This window comes from Balaenoptera borealis (assembly GCF_965194805.1).
Source record: "Balaenoptera borealis genome assembly, chromosome: X".
Classification (NCBI taxonomy): Eukaryota; Metazoa; Chordata; class Mammalia; order Artiodactyla; family Balaenopteridae; genus Balaenoptera; species Balaenoptera borealis.
In genome coordinates this window covers 18,337,944-18,358,369 of record NC_138881.1, presented here as the reverse complement: position 1 = coordinate 18,358,369, position 20,426 = coordinate 18,337,944, and the positions used below count along the sequence as shown (strand labels likewise).

Sequence of the window (20,426 nt, the reverse complement as noted above, 5' to 3'; positions counted from 1 at the left end):
TTGTGAAAAAGTGAACTCAACACCAAAAGAGACATTTAAATATTCTTGCACAGGCTAAAGGATTAGATTAGACTTCCAAAATCACAATACATTACAACTCTAATACACAGAATGGGTAGGAAAGCGCAAATAGATGACAACAGAGATGAGCTTTAGTAAAAGGAAGTGGTCCTGGTACATCTCTGATTACTTGTCCTCCATCTTTTCTTCCTCCTTACAACCAATAAATGCAGGTATTTCCTCTAGGCTAAGGGTTCTACCCCTAATATTTCATGCTGTCTTCTTACAATAATTTCTTCTCTTCCCAGAGCTTCCACTAACAACTTGCTGCATGAATCCCAAATCTTTCTAACCATCCCTGCTCCCTATCAAGAACTCGTGACATATTTCCAACAGTTCAGTTCATCCATACTAATAGCTACTGAATAATCAAGCACCAGTAATTCACTACGCTAGATTCTTCTGTCTGTATTACATTCCTTTTACTTATATTTTCATTCTTATGACAGCCCTAGGAAGTAAACTATTAAACCCATTTTACATGTGAAGAAACTGAAGCAAAAAGAGATTAAGTTTTCTTGGCCAAGATTACAAACATAGTAGTAGTGGTAGTTCAAATGAATGCAACACTTTAGAAACCAAACTCAGCTCCCTGTTCTCATTCAACAGCAATAACAAAAAGTTCCCTATCATCCTCTCAAGTTTTGAGTATGGAGTCACCTTTGACAGTTCCCCCTCTTTTTAATCCACATGTATCCTAAAGAATAGATTCTAGCAATTAATATTTCCTCTCACTGCCTTACTTCTGGCGTGGATACCTGACTGTTAGACTTAAAACAGAGTCCTAACGGCTCTTTCTACTCTGATCTTTTGCAGCTCCAAAATACTGCTACAGTATAGAAGTGTTCTTCCCCTCAAAACCTTTGAAAAGCTCTCCAAAGGCCTAACTAAAGAATCAATTCCTCAAATAGGTCCTTTGCCAATATGGCCACAGCTGTCTCATATTATTTTTCTTTAATGTGGTTCTTAAACTTCAGAATGTGTTAGGATCTCCTGGAAACCCCAGAGTTTTTGATCCAGTAGGTCTGAGGTGGGGCCCTAGAATTTACATTTTTTTTCACAAGTTCCCAAATGATGCTGATGCTACAGGTCTGGGAACCACATTTTAAGAACAGCTCTACTAGACAATGAGTGTCTTGAAGGCAGTGACTTGCTCATGTCTAGAATATTTTAATATGTTTTTAAGATTAGATATTATAACTTATAGAATCACTAAGTATTTATTGTGTGCCTTCTATTTATTATGGATACAATGGTACTTGCAGTGCAACCTGTGACTCATTTAAAAAGCATAATGAACAGGCGAGAGATGAGCAGGTCAATGAACATTTACAATAAATTAAGAGAAGTACGTCAATAGAATGGATACAGGGTGAAATGGGAGCCTCCCACAGGGGCATCTAACCCATTCTTGAGGGTTCAGGGAAGGTTTCCTATTAGTCTAAGCTGAATTTCTTAGGAATTGGACACGTGAAGGTGATGTGGATGTTGAGGGAGTGAAGAAAGCCGTGAGACAAGGTAAAACCAGTTTGAGCAACTTTCGGTAGTTCAGTATGGGTGGAAGAGTTGGTGAAGTTAGTATTATGTTCCCCTCGAACACTGTGCTTTTCTCCTCAGCTATATCCTTGCAAAAGCGTTCTTCCTTCTACTTGCAATTTTTCTCCCACCTATAAAATCTTACGTATCCATAATGGCACTTATTAAATGCAGTACCATCATAAAGCCTCTTACAGCTAGAACCTTATTTTCCTCATGTGATCTCATGGTACACTGTTTGTATCTCTCCAGTGGCATTTTTTTTCATGCACTGCCTCTTATTAAAGTTATATATTTTTCCTCACCCCCCCCTTCATCTACCCTCACAAAACTTTTTGAGGGTTTTTTTTTTTTTTAGGATAAAAACTGAGTCTTATTTGTCTGGATATACCTGCAATCAATGCCTTACAAATGGCAGAGACTTAATCAGTATTTGTTGATAACTCAACTAGTGAAACGATATGGTGACATGAGAATGTAAATGTTTCAGAGACAATAAAGTGCCTTAAAACTCCAAAGGGAGTTTAGTTTTGTATGTAAAACCAAGATGTAGTTTTAAATTTTTCTCTAAATGTAATATACTTGATACTAAAGCTATAATAGACATTGTTACCCTCAAATTACCAAATATACTTTCTTATAAATGAACATTTAAAAAAAAACAGTATTTACATCCTGGATACTTCAGACCTAAAGTCATAGTGATTTATGACAAGGAATATAACCGTGGATATAGTTGCTATTTGTCATAGAAAGATTCTGCTTTATTATTATATAAACACTGTTAGGAAAGTTTTCTTCTAGAAAAATATTTTGTAGTGGTTGTACATAGTCCAAGTTTCTCTTTCTCAATATTTTAATAGAATATTTCATTCACATTAAGTTTATGGATTGGAATGAACCTTTAAAAACCCACTTATACATGTTACACAAAATATGCCTTATTATTAAAGATAATCTGCTTTTCACATATGCCGAACTACTACTATTACCTTCCTGATTGTCCAGGTAGCAAAAGTCAGTGTCCCTAAACAATGGCAAGTCTTACTAGTTAAATGTAATCCCCAACTTGGACATTGAAATGCATTTTATATACAACACAAACAGGATTAAAATTGTCCAAGAAAGTTTTTAAGGTATCCCAAGAGTTAAAAGCCAGAGGCTCTGCTTTCTTGTAGATGGGGCTTGTAATTGCTTTGATCAGGCTGAAGAGGATACCAGGGGTTCTTGGGTTAACACAACATAAGTGGGCAGGTCCTTGGACAATGGGTTGCCCAGATTAGATGCACAGAACACTTTGGGGTTGGTGCTGAAGAGGTGACACTCTTCCTTTCCTCTTTGTACATACAGGGAAGAAGTTGTCTCTGACCCCTTTAGGACTTTCTCTAGCCTATCTGATTTCGAAACAATAGCTGGTGAATTATTTGACCAAGATATGAAAAGAATCTCTACTCTATGGTCCCAAGTAGGCAAAGTTAAAAAATAAACATAAAGGTAAGAATGTAAGCCTATCAACTTAGACCTTCTTTACCTTTGTCACAACTGTATTTGGAGTTACAAGAAAACATCTCTACACATACAAGCAGGAAGATAGGACATTCTTAACAGATTTTCAAAGTTATTATCCTTCAGAAGACAAAGTAACAGATCCATTCATTAACAATTACACACGCTCCTGTGTATACACTGGCTCTTACTAACAGTTTGTAATGTATAAATGATACCTCTTCACAAAGGAAATTTCAAAGAGACTTGAAGTGTGCCTATATGAATGTCTGATGATATGTCACACTATACCCAAACGTTCTTCTGCTCTTTTTAAAAGCACTGAAGAGACTTAATTCAATATACAACCTATCACCCTGAGACTAATGACACTGTTTTTGCCAAATTTTTTGGTGCTGAGATATTTATTATAGTGCTCTGTTCCCCTGCATTACTAAAACATTTAAAAACATTTCAGAAGTAATGAATTTTGATACACAATATTTTTCAAAGATCCTAGAACTACTAAATTTGAGTACCAATCTACAAACTTCACCTTCACCTAAATTTATTTTTTTCACATAATACTAATGATAAAGTCTTACAACATTAAACTATAGTATATTTGGAGATATCCTAATTTTGCTCTTCCACAATCATTCATTTACTGAATAGAAACAAAGAATTACCTATGGTTCAAATATAAAGAAATATAAGCTGAAAGGTATGCATTTGGTTAATTAACTAAATGCAAAAAAAAAAGTGACCTTAAATTCCAACATGGAGTAATTTAAATAGGTAATTCAGAGTATTCAGAAATGACCCAAGGTGTTATCTATTTTAAATAAAACCTTAGTACTGATATTTTTACAAACATGATTAGAAGAGATAATCTTGGGAGAACATGAAAGGAACAAACGTTCGAAAAGAAGGAATATGGGAATTAAAAAGTTTTATTTTCATTAGAGGAAAAACTCCACAATTTTATGTCGTTATTCACTGAGCCACTCTTCACCTCACAGTCTCCTTAACTTTAAAAGGCACTTATCCAGTGAAATAAGACTGCATACATCAAAGCATTTGTTTTTTATGTGGCTTAATTTTACGGTAAAACTTGGACCGTGTTGAGCTGCTCACAATTTGAATTTAAACATGTTTTGGTAGTTAATATTTTCATGTGCACTTCACAGACAGTCACATATATAATGTATGTGTGTGTGTGTGTGTGTGTGTGTGTGTGTGTGTGTGTGTGTGTGTTATATTTAAAGAGAAAGCATAGAGAACACAGTTCCTCACTTCTGAAGATGGACAGGGAGTCCAAGAGAGAAAGCCAACTTGGAGACTACAAGAAGCTAGTACTTTGTTTCTCACCTATTGTACACCACCTTCCTGGAGTCTTTCTCCGTAACCAAGAAGTTCTGAGGGTTAAATCAGACTTTCTTGATTGGCTCATGAGGAAGCTCATGGGAGGAAGAAAATAATAATCATAATTTTTTCCATTAAGTTCTACAAATCACCCACAATGTTTTCACCAAAGGTGATACATTTCCATATCCTGTTACTTGCATTATCTCCTGTTACCAACACTTATATTAACTGCAGCCTTTGTATTGCTGGTATCTCTGCTTCTGTGGCAAGCTGATTTAAAAACTATGGGTATAGTTTAGCATCTTGAACCTACTGCTCTCTCCCCCTTCTTCCAGCTCAATACACTATTTGGTAATATTTTGGCCTCTGAAGGCCAAAAGTTTATTTTGGGGGCTTCATGGTTTACATTCGTATATGCTATAGAAAACTAAATTGAAGCCCATTTATTTTTATTTCATTATCATTCATGGTATTCTTTAACTTCTCCAAAACATAAAATTGAGTGAGTCTGAAAGACTCTGCTAGGGAGACGTGGAGAAGGAAGACAATCACATCACAGTGAAAGACTGTGGGGATGAATCTTTGGTCATATCATAGAACCTCATTCCCCCCAAAATCAGTAAGCTATTTTAAAAGAACCACAATAATACAGGTTTTTAACTAAAATTTTTATAAAGATATTTGCATAGGTTAAATTTTAACACCATTTTGTATTTGCATATATATGGAAATTATTACATTTCAGCCATTCCTTCCTATGTTTCATTTCTGTTCTCCTTGCAAAGACATTGGAAATATGTGTATTTTAAAATAAAGAGTCTTAGTCACCAAAGCTAAGGGATGAAACAAAGCATTGTTATCTAAAAATCTATAGATCCTATTTATAAGAATTCTGAGAAAGAATAAAAAAAAGTCTATACTTATGAAAAAATTCAGCTTAAATTTAATTTAGGAATCCAAACGAAAAACGTAATTAAAAGGAACCAAAGCCCTAGTATTCAAAAAGTAACATGTTTTAAAATCTACAGCTTTTCTATGAATTTTTATAATGTCATTTACTGGTAGACATTTAACAGATATGTGTATTTGAAAATACTAGCAAATACTGCAATAGATGACTATATTTATCAAAACAAAACCAAAGAATATGTATATATGCATTTATATAGCTAAATAAACAGCATTCTACATCTTTATTAATAAAAGTTTTAGTTTAAGAACTTCCATAATGGTTATAAATACTTTCACTGTAGAAGTTATCTTTAGAAATCATTTTATCAGAAATGCAACAACTCAGACAAAAAAGGTAACTCAGGGTCAGCTCTAAATGGGGCCACAGTGAACTCTCTCTGCCATTTGTCTCAATTTTAAATTCCCCTTATTGCCCAGTATTAGAGTAATAAGATGAGAGGGAATGTGAAAGTGATCAGTGGTTACATTACCTAAAATTTCAGCCACCAAGCTGATCAGAATATTAATTTAGTGGATGAAACCTATATTTAAATCCTAGGGCTAAATAACCTGAAAGGAATGTGAGACTTTTATAATTATCTCTTGAATTTCCTATTTTATGATGTTCTAATGTGTTTCCCTTTCATGCAATAATTTTTTATCTTCATTAGGCAGTTAACTGTTATCTATTAATTGCCCACCCCTACTACAGACAGAAAGTAAATCAGGGAATTGTGACTGGCCAACTTTTGCCTTTCTGATAGACGTAGGAAAAGGGATATAGTTATTGACACTGATTTGCAAATGAGTTGCACACTTAATAAGCCAGAGTAGGTAAGAACATCAGCCAACAGATACAGTTGAAACATACAAAATAATCACTTAATATGGAAACCTTTTAAAATTCCATGTAAAATAACTGAACCATATTAACTGTATGTTGACACTGAAAGATGTTTCTAATAATAAAAATAAATTAGCGTTAATCATGTTTAAAACCAATTAGTCTTTTCCTGGTGAAGCTAGTAAGAACTGCATAAATACGAAAGAAATCAGGATGCAGAGATCTGCAGAAAAAATAAATTGGTTCACAGGAAGTTACCAATGTTAAGGTATCATACAACTTATCTCCTTTTTATAAAGACTTAAGATAATTGTTGTTTGATAACAGAAAAATCATAAAATATTATATTGGATAATAAAGTAATGAATTGATTTCTCTAGGGAAAATAAAATATATAACTTATATCAATATGTGGTAATTCAAAACCAGTTTCCACACATCTCATCAAATCCACGATATTCAAGGTAAAATAAAAGAAAAACAATCTACCACCATCTCATAAATGACATACTATATAAGGTAGAACCTGAAATAAAATATTACTATGAGTAACTAAAAACTATGATGCATTATTTCTTTCAATTTTTGGTAAGTGTCTCTTCATGATATTTTTCCCTTCCAAAAGAGAACAATTCGTGTGCTCTGTTTTAGAATACCAATTTCTTAGTATCCTAACGGAGTTATTTTAGGGTATTATCATAACCATTTATTAAGCAATATGTTAAACACCATGCTAACATATTTAATCTCTGTATTCCAGCAACATCTTGTGTTTACAGGAATAAGAAAGGAGGTGCACCACAAATACTGCCATTTGAGGTCTCAGTTTTCAATATTCTGGTTATAAGGAATCATAAGATAAATACTTTCTCTTTTGAGAAAGGAGAACAGAAGAAAATAGGCAAGAATTAAAAAAAAAACCTGAAAGAGGTGAAGAATGGAGGAGAAATAGTCAAGTGAGAAGAGATGAGGATGGTAAAGGAAAGGAGAAGAAAACTGAATTAGAAGAAAAACCTAAAAAAATAAAGACAACAATTAAACAAATTAAAAAAGAGAGAGAAAAAGCACATCAGTGTTAGCCAATACTGTGGTACTGATTCCACTCAATGAGCCACTCCTTCCTTCCTGCTGAAGTCCAGGGGCAGGGTGGTAGGGTGAGAGGGAGGGAAAGGGAGAGCTGGGTTTTAATGGGTCACCACACTCTCCATCCATTCTGATTATGTTGGTTTCCCTTTCAAACAATACGTGCCTGTTGTTCTGGGGTTGAAGGAACAAGAGGGTGAAGAAAGAGTAAAAAATGAGAGACTAGAGTGAGAATAAGAGAGAATAAGGGAGACGCCATTGAGAGTTACATAAATGAAGTTAGAATGACCTTTCAAGATAACTCAATAGTCCTTTAACTTGTTCCCTTCTCCCCACCCACTCTGCCATCACCTGCATTCTTGTTCAGCAACGTTTACCATTTGGGGGTAACAAAACACACTAGTTTACAGTGTTCATCTTCCATCTCTCACTGATCAATGTGTAACACCCTATTTGTTGTAGTCTATATTCTTCTTGACTATCCCAACCCCGTTATTTCCCAGTAGGATTTATAGCCCCATCTATTGAACCATTTCTTTCCATAATGTAGTCACCAGGTTCCAGAAGACCTTCCAAAATAATAGTGAATATGTTTTAGTATATACACAAAATAAAAGGAAAATTTTCCAAATGCTGGATTCAACCATCACATACCCCACTCTTTTCAACTGATATCCCTAAGAAGAAAATATCTGTTTTTAGTATGGATAGAATCTTTATAACACTTACACACCAAAAACAGCATTGACATGAAATTTTAACAGATTCATTAGGAATATGCCCAGATAGATTTAATAACTGTAAGTAGTCTCATCAGCTAAAAAAAAAAAAAGTGTTAAAAGTGCATCATGAGGGCAGAGTTGTTGGTTCAAACTATGCCGAGGTATCTCCCAGAGAGGAATGTAGTGGCAGATGAAGTGGAAAAAATCTTGGGAGATTCCAGCAGCCTTTGAGGAGTTGGATCTTCACTGGCAGGGAAGACATGCAATAGGACTCAGTCTGCTTTGCTTGGATGTTCATGATTTTTTCTTCTTCCTACCTGGCAGCCACAGTTTCTCAGCCACAGAAGTATGTTGATTAGAAAAGCTTAAAAGCCACTTATAATAAAGAATATAGCAACGTGAAAAAGGACATAAAACTTCCAGTTTCATTTCAAATAAGAAAATGTATTTTAAAAAAAAGAGCAAACTAGAAACACACAAACACACACATCTAATTGGATATCTTGAAGATATACCATACTAGCAATTTCAAAAAATAGTATTTGAATTCATCTGTGATTATTTAACTTTCTCAGACTTTTAGGGAAAAATTTCACATTGCTTTTACAGGTATTTTATAATAAGAAAAGTTATCAAATTTTATATTGTACATTACTACCTGTAGCAGTAGGAAATTTTAGAATTACAGAAAACTACTAACTGGGCTAATAACATTCAAAATATAAAATTGAATATTACTCTTTTCATTATTGAATCTAGATTAGTATAGAATAATATTGGCAAAATCTCACTATTCTGGTCAGTTAATTACTGGATTAAAATATCATTAAATATGTATTTCAGATGTATTAGGCCATACTTTAATGTAATTATTATTTCATAACCAACCCCTAATGTCCCTGGTTATAAATGCAGGGACAGAAGGGGTAATTGCAGACTGCAATTAACTTATACTTGTTTCAACTAATTTATCAACCTATCAAACCTTTCATAGTAATAAAACTCGGATAATGTCCATTTCCCCACTTCTGTATATTGTCTGGTAAGAAGTTAAAAGCACTGCACAGACCACAATGCAGGCAATAGCAAGAAAAAGAGGACAGAGTAGGGTGCATTTAATGAAAGGCACCATTCTTGCACAACTATGCCTCTACTTGAACACAAAGGAGACAATCTGGTAATTGATCACATTATTAAGGAAGGCTACTTTCATGGAATTCAACATAATTTCCTAACAGAGAATGTCTCTATTATCAACCAAAATCAATTTGTAGGTTGTAGTAGCAGTCTGTCAAGGAACTGGACTCCAATTGGCCCAACTGTTGTAGTAGGTAAAAGGGAGGAAGGGAGGTTGGAAAGTTAGTTTCTGTTGAACTCCTAATGTGTGCCTGGCATTGTGTTTTACATATCTTGTCTATCTGAAGGAAAGGAGTGAGTGAAGAAGTGGCAGTCAAGTTAAATTTCAACCCCATTTCTAATTTCAGTTCAGCTGAAGCACTACCCCAGTTACGTAAATTCTCACTTCCTGTCTTCTTCTCTACCCTTGGCTCCATGTAGTCTCTCCCTGAATCCTGGGGTTTACTTACAGGATTATTAGAATTCCTCCCCTTTTGTTTGATAATTTTATAATTTGACTTTGGGGAGGGAGTATAATAAAACTGAAGTAAGAGCATGGGCCTTGTAGTCAGTGAGCTTTGAGCTGTGGGTGGGTTAAATAATCATTCAATCTCCACTTACACCTTCTTCATAGGATTATTGTGAGAAGTAAATGACATAAAATATGTAAACTACTTAACATGATGCTTGGCACACTGTAAGAACACAGTAAGTGTTGGCTATGGTTATTATTATTAAAAAGATAAAGTTAAATAGTTACCATGACTCACTTAAAACCATAAGTCAGTTTCAGAGCAAAAACTGAAAGCAAGTTCCCCCAACCATCATTCTGTGTAGTTTTTAATATTTTAGAATATCCCTGTGATGCAAAGATGTGTTGACACATTCTCACAGTATATAAATATCACCAATCCATAGAGATTTTATTAGTTCACTTGAAGTCTTTTAAAGACTTTCATATACAATAGACATGAGAATCTTTGCTCCACAAAGAGTATCATTTTAACAATTTTATTTTTCATTAGAGACTAATCTCTATCCTCTTAGAATTGACCAACTGGAAATAGGCCCAACTATCCAACAGATGTCATATTTGTTAAGGTCACATTGTAGAAATGGAGGCAGCATGAACATTAGAAGCAGCAGCTGCTTTATCCCACTGCCCAAAATCCTCATCCTAGGGGACAAGAAACTTTACTCAAGACAATCACTTTGTATAGTTTCTAGTAATGAGAACTTATCATCAAAACTGTCATAGTGTAGATAGGCTCTGTCGATGACCAATATTCTCCAGTAATTAGCATTAACTAACAATAATTAGTATTAACTTTACACCCACACATTTAATTTTTCAAACTTTCATTAACTTTTATTCACTTAGATAATGAACTCATTGAAGAAACATCATAACTTTAATTATCAGTGTTCAGGAGCCTCTCCAAAATATCATGAACTTCTCAGTTTATTCAAAACCAAAATTGAAATAGCGTCTGCCTTAATATCAGAATCACCGAGAAAGATCAGACTTTTCACATGAGTCTTCTTACCCCCAAAATACAGCCTTTCTTCTATGACTAGAACATGCAAAACCAAATTTAGTTAAAAGGTACAACAGGAAATAATTACTCACTCTGAAGAGTTAGTGAGCCATAAGTAGAATATTTACCAGGAAAAAAAACCACTTTCTTTTAAAATGAGGATTATTAATCAATAATCAGATTATTTTAATTTTAACTTCATTTTTTAAAAACTTTATACTTTATTTTGGCAGAGATAGATCAACTGAGACAGAAAATAGTCCAAAATGAAAATCAGATGATGTTCATTTTCTAAATCTAAGATTAAGAAAAATTGCCCTTGAAAATCTACCGTAGGCACAGAATGCCACTGTCATTCTTAGCTAGAAAGGGAATCGTGAGGTTCATAGAGCAAAAAAATTATATGAACTTATTTAGTTAAGTGCAATAGTTTTAAAACTTAAACTATAGTCCTCTTTTGGGAAATGAAAAGCCAATTCAGCTATTCCAATTTAAATTTAAAAACTGACATTAAAATAAACCAATCTGCCAGACACTTTAATGAACAAATCAATGTTAAAGTAGATGAATGAATGTATGCTGTTACAAAACATATCTACTAGGTAATTTGATAATTTATAAAATGAAACTTAAAAGTTATATCGAGAAAAGGTTGAATTTGTATGCACTGTCACTTTAATTTCTATACCAAAATGATCACCCCAGTTCATAGGGTAATATTATCCTGCACCTGTCCATATAGAAATGTACATCTAAACTCAGCCACCACCAATATTTCCTCATGTTCTTTTAAAACTATGCCTTACATTTCTTCAGATAATTAAGAAAAATAGTTATTTTTTAAAAGGCTATTCAATTATTTTGTACACAAACAGGCCTTTCATTCCATTGGTATTCTTTCAAGGCTTTAGGCAATCTTTATATTAGTTCCTCCCACTGACTTGTAAGGTAATTATACATACCACAGTCTGATGATTAACTTGAATCACTTCATCACCAGCATGGATTTTCTTGCACCGATCTGCAGGTGACTAAATTTAACATAAAGGAAATGATAAAGAGCATAAATTTTATCAGTCATTTCTTCTCTATGGAAACACTACAGTAAGTTCACCCCTTTAAATTAGATCAAGAGTTAATTATAATCTTCAAGAAAATAAACTAGCAAAAATGGTTACTAATATTTGATATACTATTTGTATTCTACGTATAACTAATGATAGAAAGCAGGAATGTAAAACAATATATAGGTATTTATGTTGTAAAAGACCAATATGTTTCTGACAGCATTAAGGGAAAATGATAATTGCACACTTTAAACAGACAACCCTCTCAGGCTCTATTGGGCAACTGGTTCAAAAATATATATGTCAAAACATTATTTTTTAAACGTTGATCTTTTTCATTTAATACAAATAATTCACATTAACGTCAGCAAACACATATTTTCAAGTACATGCTTATGATCGGCATCAAAGCTTTGTCAACTAATGATGAAATTGCTAATTTATTTCATCATTAATACCATCAATCCTGAATAAATGAGAAAAGCAAATTAAAAGATGGATTGCCATTTGTTCAAAGTTACATTATATAACATTCTCTCTCTAAGTATCTAACTACAAGAGAATCCTATTTCTTATGTTTCATACAGTGTAACGTATAGGCAAATAAAATCACATTAAATAAACTAAAATGCCAGCATTTCTACAGGATGTAACAATTTTATCATTTTTTTCCTTTACTCCCCAAAGACATTAAAAACAAAGACAAGCAAAAAACAACTTTGGTAAGCTAATGTTGACAAGTTTTATGAAGTCTTTAGGAAACTAAAATGAGATTTAAGACAGAAATTTTATAATATTGTAGGTATGGATAATGAATTTAAAATTCTATCCTTTATTTTCCCTCTAGTGACTATCGATTATTGATTATGCATATTATTAGACATTTTAATGATAATATGCATATGGACTTTTGAATATACAGATGTGTTTTTATGAAAAAATATATTTGGGTATTCATATGTGTGTTAAGTTATCAAACACAACTATAAATACTGTAATATTACTCATTCGTATCTACTGAAAGCTAAAGAAGAATGATATGGTGATGCAATCTGCAAAGTAAAATGCTACTTTTGAGACACTGGAATAGGATTTTCTTTAAAAGTGATTTCCAGTTCCTTTAGTTTTTATTTATTTCCAATTTCCAATTATTTCCAAAATAAATACGTCTTAAAACAATCAATTTAACGAATTTAAAAATTCACAATAAAATTATTTGTCAGAGGCTGGAATCCGAGATTAGATGGTATCTCAGGGAATTCCAGTTACTGAAGTAATAACACAACCATACGATTAAGAGGGTAGTTCATCTAGGATGTGAACCCAACCCTAAGAATAGTGTCATAACAAGAAAAAACAAGTATTTATTTTGCAGCACCTACCAAATCAAACAAGTACCATGTAACATTTCTGAAAAGTTTGTAAACCAAGCTGTAACTATAGAGTCAGTTCCTGTGCTTTTGGCTCACAATTGATCTTTCTAAAGGAGAGTATGAAAAAAAAAATCAAGCTAATGGCTCTAAGTCATGATGTAAAAGAAAATGATAGTTGGTACATAAAATTCAAAGAAACTGAAACAACTTTTTGCACGGATGAGTAAAAAAGGAAATAATTCATACAAACTATAGACTTTCAGTGTTAAAAGAGCTATTTTATTCAAACCCCTCATTTTACATAGGAGAAAACTAAGAAACTAGGGCACAGCAAAGCAAAATAACTTACCCACTTAGTGAGCAGCTTTACTAAGACTCAACACAGATCTAATGATAAATGACTGAGGGTACCAAAAATAAATATTTTCAAGAAAAAAGAATTAAATGATACCTCTTAATATATGGTTTATATCTGAACTACTCATAGAATCAATCTTTCTTTGGTCACTCATCCATTTATCAAATATTACTGAGTAATATAAGCAATGCATATAGGGCTCAAGTTTTTTTTACAGACTCCATACAATATAGAGAGATATGTTCCTATCAATACTTCAAGATACAGTTAGTTCAAAATGACCATTTCTGTGATTCCTTCCCTGATTTCACTTGGCAACATTTACTATTTTTTCCTTTGTCTATCTATGCAAATTTCACTACCTGTTTACACAGATAAACCCCTACTTTTACTCCTTAGGGGCAGCAAGCTACTTTAACTTAAAAATTGTTTCAATACCTAGTCCTAAGCCTGGAACACAGCAGACATGAGGCAGAGGTTTGTTAAATGAACAAATGAATAAACAAAGTATCAGGGGAATGTACACACCAATGAGAATGATCAATCAGTGACAGGAGCATAGTTTATACAGCATCTCACTGCATTTAAAAATTTTAAATAGTTGACAATATGCATATAACTGATATTCTTGATCCCATATAACTCTCATATTTAATATCAATGTGAAGCCAGTAAAACAATCCAACTGCAATGTATATTATGTTTCACCATGCACAAGAAACTAAGTGAAGCGGAGGGGGGAAAAGATCAATAAATGATTGAAGTAATAGGTGAATCAGGTGAAAAGAATGTTGTCTTTTTAAAGAGAAAATGCTGGTAAAATGTTGAGAACAATAATAACTTGAGATTAACTAATTCCACCTCAGTCTTCTTTGAAGGAACATGGTATAAACATGCAACTTGTCAGAATTTCTAAAAGAAAAAATTTCAAAGCTCAGAACCTGCTTAAGAGAGTGGGATGGAAATCTGGGACAACCAAGTGCAGAAAAAATGACTTACTATGAAATTCAAATCTATTACACTGATCGTGTTAATGTCCAACACAATCACTTCACATTTCTGTAGCTCTTTCTTTATAGCATAGTATTTCATATTTATTAGCTTATTTTATTTTCACAACAACCTAGTGAGGTATGTAATGCAGATGATATATTATTTGATATATTATTTCCAATTTACAGTTGAGGAAATTAAAGCAATGATAGAGTAAATGACTTGCCAAATATTACACTGCCCTTAAAATGCAAAATTGGGTGTAGGGCCTAGGCCTAGGGACTCTGACCCACTGCTTGTAGTGGTTCTCAAACTGGAGCATGTCTCAGAACCACCTGTTAAAACAGAATCTCTTATTAAGAAACAGGCTGGTCTCCAGAGCTAATTCAGTGGGTTTGGGGTGGGGCATTCCCACGGGAAGCTGATGCTTCTGGTCCAGGGACGGACCTCACTGTGAAAACACACTGATCTATACCATGCTGCCCCTCCACTGAATTAAGTTCAATTATACTTCAAGTATTCAGAAAGCCTGACTTATCTGATGTTTCTTTCTTACATGAGTTAAGTTTCCTAATAAAACTAAACTGTCTGACAGATGGAAGTGGATTCTTTTAGATGTCACAATAACTTGTCATGAATCAGAAAATACTTAACAAAGACAAATCTCTGGCTGTGAACAAAAAACATCCGATTTACTTCAGGTAAACAGCTATTCTAAACTAACTAAAATGACTGAAATTCTCCCCAAAAAAGCACCTACTAACTCAATATGTCTTTTTAATTTATATCCTAATCTGTTCATGTCCTCAGAAGTCAACCTCAATTATGTGTTAATATAAGTTGTTTAACAATAAAAGGAAAAACACACACCAAAATATGAAATGTTAGAATACTTACATTTTCTGTAGTTCCAGTAATTACATGGAGGCCATCATATGTTGATTTAATATACATACCCTAAGAAAAAGACAGCATAGAAAAATAAGTGAAGCAACTGAAATATTTTCAAGTATATTATAACCTCATTTACAAAAAAAAAAAAAAAAAAAGCCCTATCAAATTAGAATTGCCATTGCCCCGGGGATGAATCCATGACCCAATAAGGCTGTCTTTAAACTGGTAAGAAATTCCTCTCTGAATGTTCTGGCTTCTAAAGTTTGCCTGAAGAAGCCTGTACTCAGCTTAATCAAATGATTTCTTGAAAAGTGCACTGCCTATGAAACTTACAAAATGCAGCATGGTAATTCAATATCCTGAAGGAATAACACACCTCACTCCCCTCAAAATCCATACTACATGTTCTGTGGAAAAATAAAAGTTACAATGGGAAATTCAAATATTGGGATGTTATTAGCTTATTATAATTGATTCATATTACACAATAAAAAGTAGGTTTCTCCAGAGCCACTACAGAAATACTGGAGACAGAAGAATGATAAAATATTGTTTATATAAAATTTTTTTCTGTTCCTCTTTTGTGGTATCCTACATTTTCTGCCTTAATTTCTTATTGATGAAGCTTTAATAATTACATCCAATCATCTCTATATCAATCATTAAGAGGCAGAATTCCCTGGCGGTCCAGTGGTTAGGGCTCTGTGCTCTCACTGCTGAGGGCCCGGGCTTGATCCCTGGTCGGGGAACTAAGACCCCACAAGCCTCAGAGTGGGCCCCCACAAAATTTTTTTAATTCTAAACAAAAATTAAAAAAAATAATTCGGAGGTAATGTGTGGCAACCCCTCCTTCCAACAAAGAGGGTGAGATTCCATTTCCATTTAAATAAAGCGATTTTAGAAAAAGCTTCATTAAAGTTTAAAGATTATCCAGAAACCTTCAAATTGTGCAAGCTTTAAGAGCAAATGAAAGCTTTAAATTATGCATAGTGACAGGACCTTAAAAAAAAATCACAAGAAAGTATTCACATTTTAAATATTGAAATATTTTCACTTAAGTAAATCAGAACAAAAATAGATGATTCTGTGAATGGCCTTTTTTCCTGTCTAAGGACGATTCTGTTACTTTAAATTCTCTTCGGGTAAAAATTAACTGAGTTTTATGTCAAAAGTGCTTTGCATCTCAAAATATTGACTTCAAAAATTAAAAAGTACTAATTTTAATAAAGTTGAAGTCTGAAACATAAGGGGCTTAATAACTAACAACAATCATTTCAGAAAAAGCATATATTTTAACAATTATGTGAAGTAGACAATTACTATGTTAATTTCCTATAACTTTATGTCAATTATATATTTCTATACCTGAATACACATGTATTTTCACTGAAAATAAGTAACAAATAAAAACAAGAAGCAGTAAGTTCATGGCATGGAACTATTAAGAAGTCATTGGGTAGGTTTTAATTCTGAAAAGTCATTTCAGTAATGTCATATGTCTAAGATGTTGGTACCTAGAAAAATGGCTGAGCCTGGATCTCTGATGTGAAACAAAATGAATGTAATTTTAAAAGATGTTAATTTATCTGTGAATTCTATTGTGCTAAGGACTGTTTTAAGTGTTTGACATTTATTTCACAATAGCCTGTGTGGTACAAACTGTCATTATCTCTGTTTCAGAAATAAGGAAACTGAGGAGTCTGCCAAAGGAGGTGAAGCCAGGTTTCAAGCCCAGGCAATCTGACTCCTCCTAACCACACTCTCCACCATGAGGCTCCTAATTTACAGATTTATTAACAAGAGAGTTGTACACCTTCACTTTTCTTATTAGAACATAATATTTGGAAACTAGATATTGAGTCAAACATTCACTGTTTAACATCTATTCTAAAAAGACTAAGACCTCTCTAGCACACATATACTACGTGCAAAGTGGTTATAAAGAGTAACTGGGTTTGATATTTTACAAATTTATTTAAATCACCCATCTCTTCTGACAATTATAAGCAAAAGCTTATTATATTTTTCTCCACACTTCTTTCAACACTGTGCATTACTGATTATGAATTAAGGTGTTGGACAAAAGCTCTATATAATTTCTTAAAATGATTGGGTCATAGAGAAAGTCTAGTCTCCTAAGAAAAATGTTTAGAAAAGTCATTATATTCATTGGGATCATAAGAACTCATGGAGATAATCTAGTTATGACTAATGAAATAAAATTCCTATGTAATTATTGCACATACCAGGAACTTTTTTTTTTTTTTTGTATTCAGTAATGCTCCTTTTTTTTTTTTTTTAATTTATTTATTTATTTTATTTTTAGCTGTGTTGGGTCTTCGCTTCTGCGTGAGGGCTTTCTCCAGTTCTGGCAAGCGGGGGCCACTCCTCATCGCGGTGCGTGGGCCTCTCACCGCCGCGGCCTCTCCCATTGCGGAGCATGGGCTCCAGACGCGCAGGCTCAGTAGTTGTGGCTCACGGGCCCAGCTGCTCTGCGGCATGTGGGATCTTCCCAGACCAGGGCTCGAACCCATGTGCCCGACATTGGCAGGCAGATTCTCAACCACTGCGCCACCAGGGAAGCCCAGGAACTTTTAAAATGGCAATTGTAAGATAAAGCAAGTATCTATTAGTTATAGGAAGAGGATTTTATCATTATTTATATATATTTAAATGTTATGTAATTTATATTAAAGCTAATTTTTTTCAGATGAACAAAAATTTTTTTAAATGCTTAAATAAAGAAGGATAGAGCTATGTATACAGAGTTCAGTTCTAGCAACTTCACAGTTATGAGCAATAAAATAGAAATAAAGCACATTTTTAAAATGCCACAAAGAATGAAGATATTTTGTTTTATGCAGTATTTTCATTTCTAACCTCAATAAACCATTAGTTTTAACTGCTTTTAATAATCAAGACTGACTTCTTCAGATTTTTTATCTCCCTCTGGTAGTACTAATGAGAAAAATGGCCAAAAGTCAGGCACCAAAGGAAAGTAAGAGAAGAAACAAGTTGCTTGGATGACTTTCAAACTAATCATCTTCTGAATAATGAAGAGTCCACAGAAATACATCTGATCACTTGGTCACCTCTGAGAAAGGGTCAAACAGCAGGAGGACATGTAATTCAAATGGCTCTTTTTCTGGAACTGAGATAAATCTGGTCTTCCATTTCATCAAAATCTTCATTCTTCCTTCTTGCTTTTTTTTTTTTTAACCAATTAATTAATTCTGGAGCTGACTCCAACAGCTCCCTCTCTTCTGTTCAGCTTGCCAAAATGACATTTGCTTCACCATCTCCAAATGGCGGTTAACCAACGGGAGCCAAAGCCACCTCACAGTCAAGTCAATGGAAGAAGGCATATTTGGAGATAGTCCAAGTGCCTAAACAGCAAAAGAACTCTCTGAGGCAAAGAGGCTTCCCCAAGGATGCTCCCCAAGCCCTTTCCTCTCTATTCAACCTATCTCTTGGCTCTGATCTAGTTTTGATATGTTCCAATAGCTCTCATTTTCCTTCCTTTAACTTTCTGCTAATTATTGTTGTTTAAAAGCATTTTAGAAGCTAGTTTGATATATTTTAACCATTACTAAGCACATTTCCCACCATTCCTTATAATGCTCAGGACTCTCAAAACTAAGAAATCCTAGGAGATTTGACTAATTAGGTAGAAAGCTGATGAACAATCTATCCAGTTTATCAGTGCAAGAACAAAGCAGTTACCTTTTACCTATGTGAGATGTTCTGTTTTGAAAGAGCCAAAGACCGGCTGCAGATGTTTTAAGCTGATTAAACTTCATTAAAGCTTGGTATTCTCCCACATCTTTCTATTTCTTTCCTTCATTTAAACACTTCCTATGGCTAAGCACATGCTAAATGTTACCGAAATCCTCAAATCTATTTCAAATGTGACTGACTAAACTTACTTAAAGGTGGCTGATTTTTAAAATGATGCCTTGAGTAACTCATATAAAATTTCCATTTAGTCATCTCCCCTTTAACATGAATCACAATGGTTTTACACTTAACTCTTTTTATTAATATTCAACACGTTAGCTTTTTCTTTTCCTCCCTTGGAATTATTTTCCCAATGAAGTGTTGCTGATTGTCCTTTAAAATGGATTTCTCTAAGTAGTTCTAGTTTTAAAGTCATTCTCCTAAACATCTCATACCTCCCTTTAGCAATCCCAAGTTTAAATGTGGGATAATGGAACAATCTTTGTTAAGTTGTACCTCATTTAGATTTACCTGGATTTAAACCCTGCCTCTACTGTATATTACCTCTATGTCATACACGGCAAACTGGTAAGGATCTGTGAGTAGGTAAGGATACCTACTCTATAGAGTTGTGAGGATGATACCTGGAAAATGGTAGGCACTCACTTGTTCTCTTTTCTCTACCAGCTGTCTTCCAGACTAACTGAATCTGGTTCTTAGCATTTTAAGTTCATGACTATTTCAAAGAGCAGACCCAGCTCTATGTACTTGAAATTTAAAAAATAAAAGACCTGTCCAGGGCTATACCTTCATTGAAAATGAAAATCAAGATTTCATCAAGTCCATTAATGAGCAATGTGTTGACTCACTTCACATGGTTATTTTTCCCCCATTATTTCAGTGGTAATTACAGGGAAAAAAACAAGCTCTTTTCTTAGAACAATACCATCCTCAGAACTGCAAACTCATAGAGCTAGAGGGAGCTTTAAAGAGGATCTAGTCCATCCCTTCCTACCCCAAACATTCTACAGATGGAAATATCAAGGCCAAGGAAGTTAAATTTACTCCCTCACCTGCCCCAGATCACACTCACAGCTCTATTTTATGTAAGTGATTTGTATCCAGGTTTTCTGTCTCCTAATCTAATTAGTTCATAATTTCCCACTCTGCAAATCATGCTTAGAGAGCTTTCTTTCCTTCAGAACTACTGAAAGGGGAGATATTGAAAGGAAAATCTTTAATACTATGGGTGGAAAGATGCTTTAAATAAAACTGGATGTTGTAAATGTGACCAAAAAGAATAGTAAGAATTTAAATCATA

At 33.8% G+C, this 20,426-nt stretch overlaps 1 protein-coding gene across 5 annotated transcripts in view; it reads right to left on the bottom strand.

Moving 5' to 3' along the window:
• CNKSR2 (connector enhancer of kinase suppressor of Ras 2) overlaps window positions 1-20,426 on the bottom strand; it is a 263,636-nt gene that overhangs the window by 124,625 nt on the left and 118,585 nt on the right. For all 5 annotated transcript variants that reach the window (XM_082375497.1, XM_082375498.1, XM_082375499.1 and 2 more), the window contains exons 7-8: window positions 15,392-15,451; window positions 11,666-11,734 (exon numbers count right to left, since the gene is read on the bottom strand). In XM_082375497.1, the coding sequence (XP_082231623.1) occupies window positions 11,666-11,734; window positions 15,392-15,451 (129 nt within the window). The remainder of the gene's footprint in view (window positions 1-11,665; window positions 11,735-15,391; window positions 15,452-20,426) is intronic.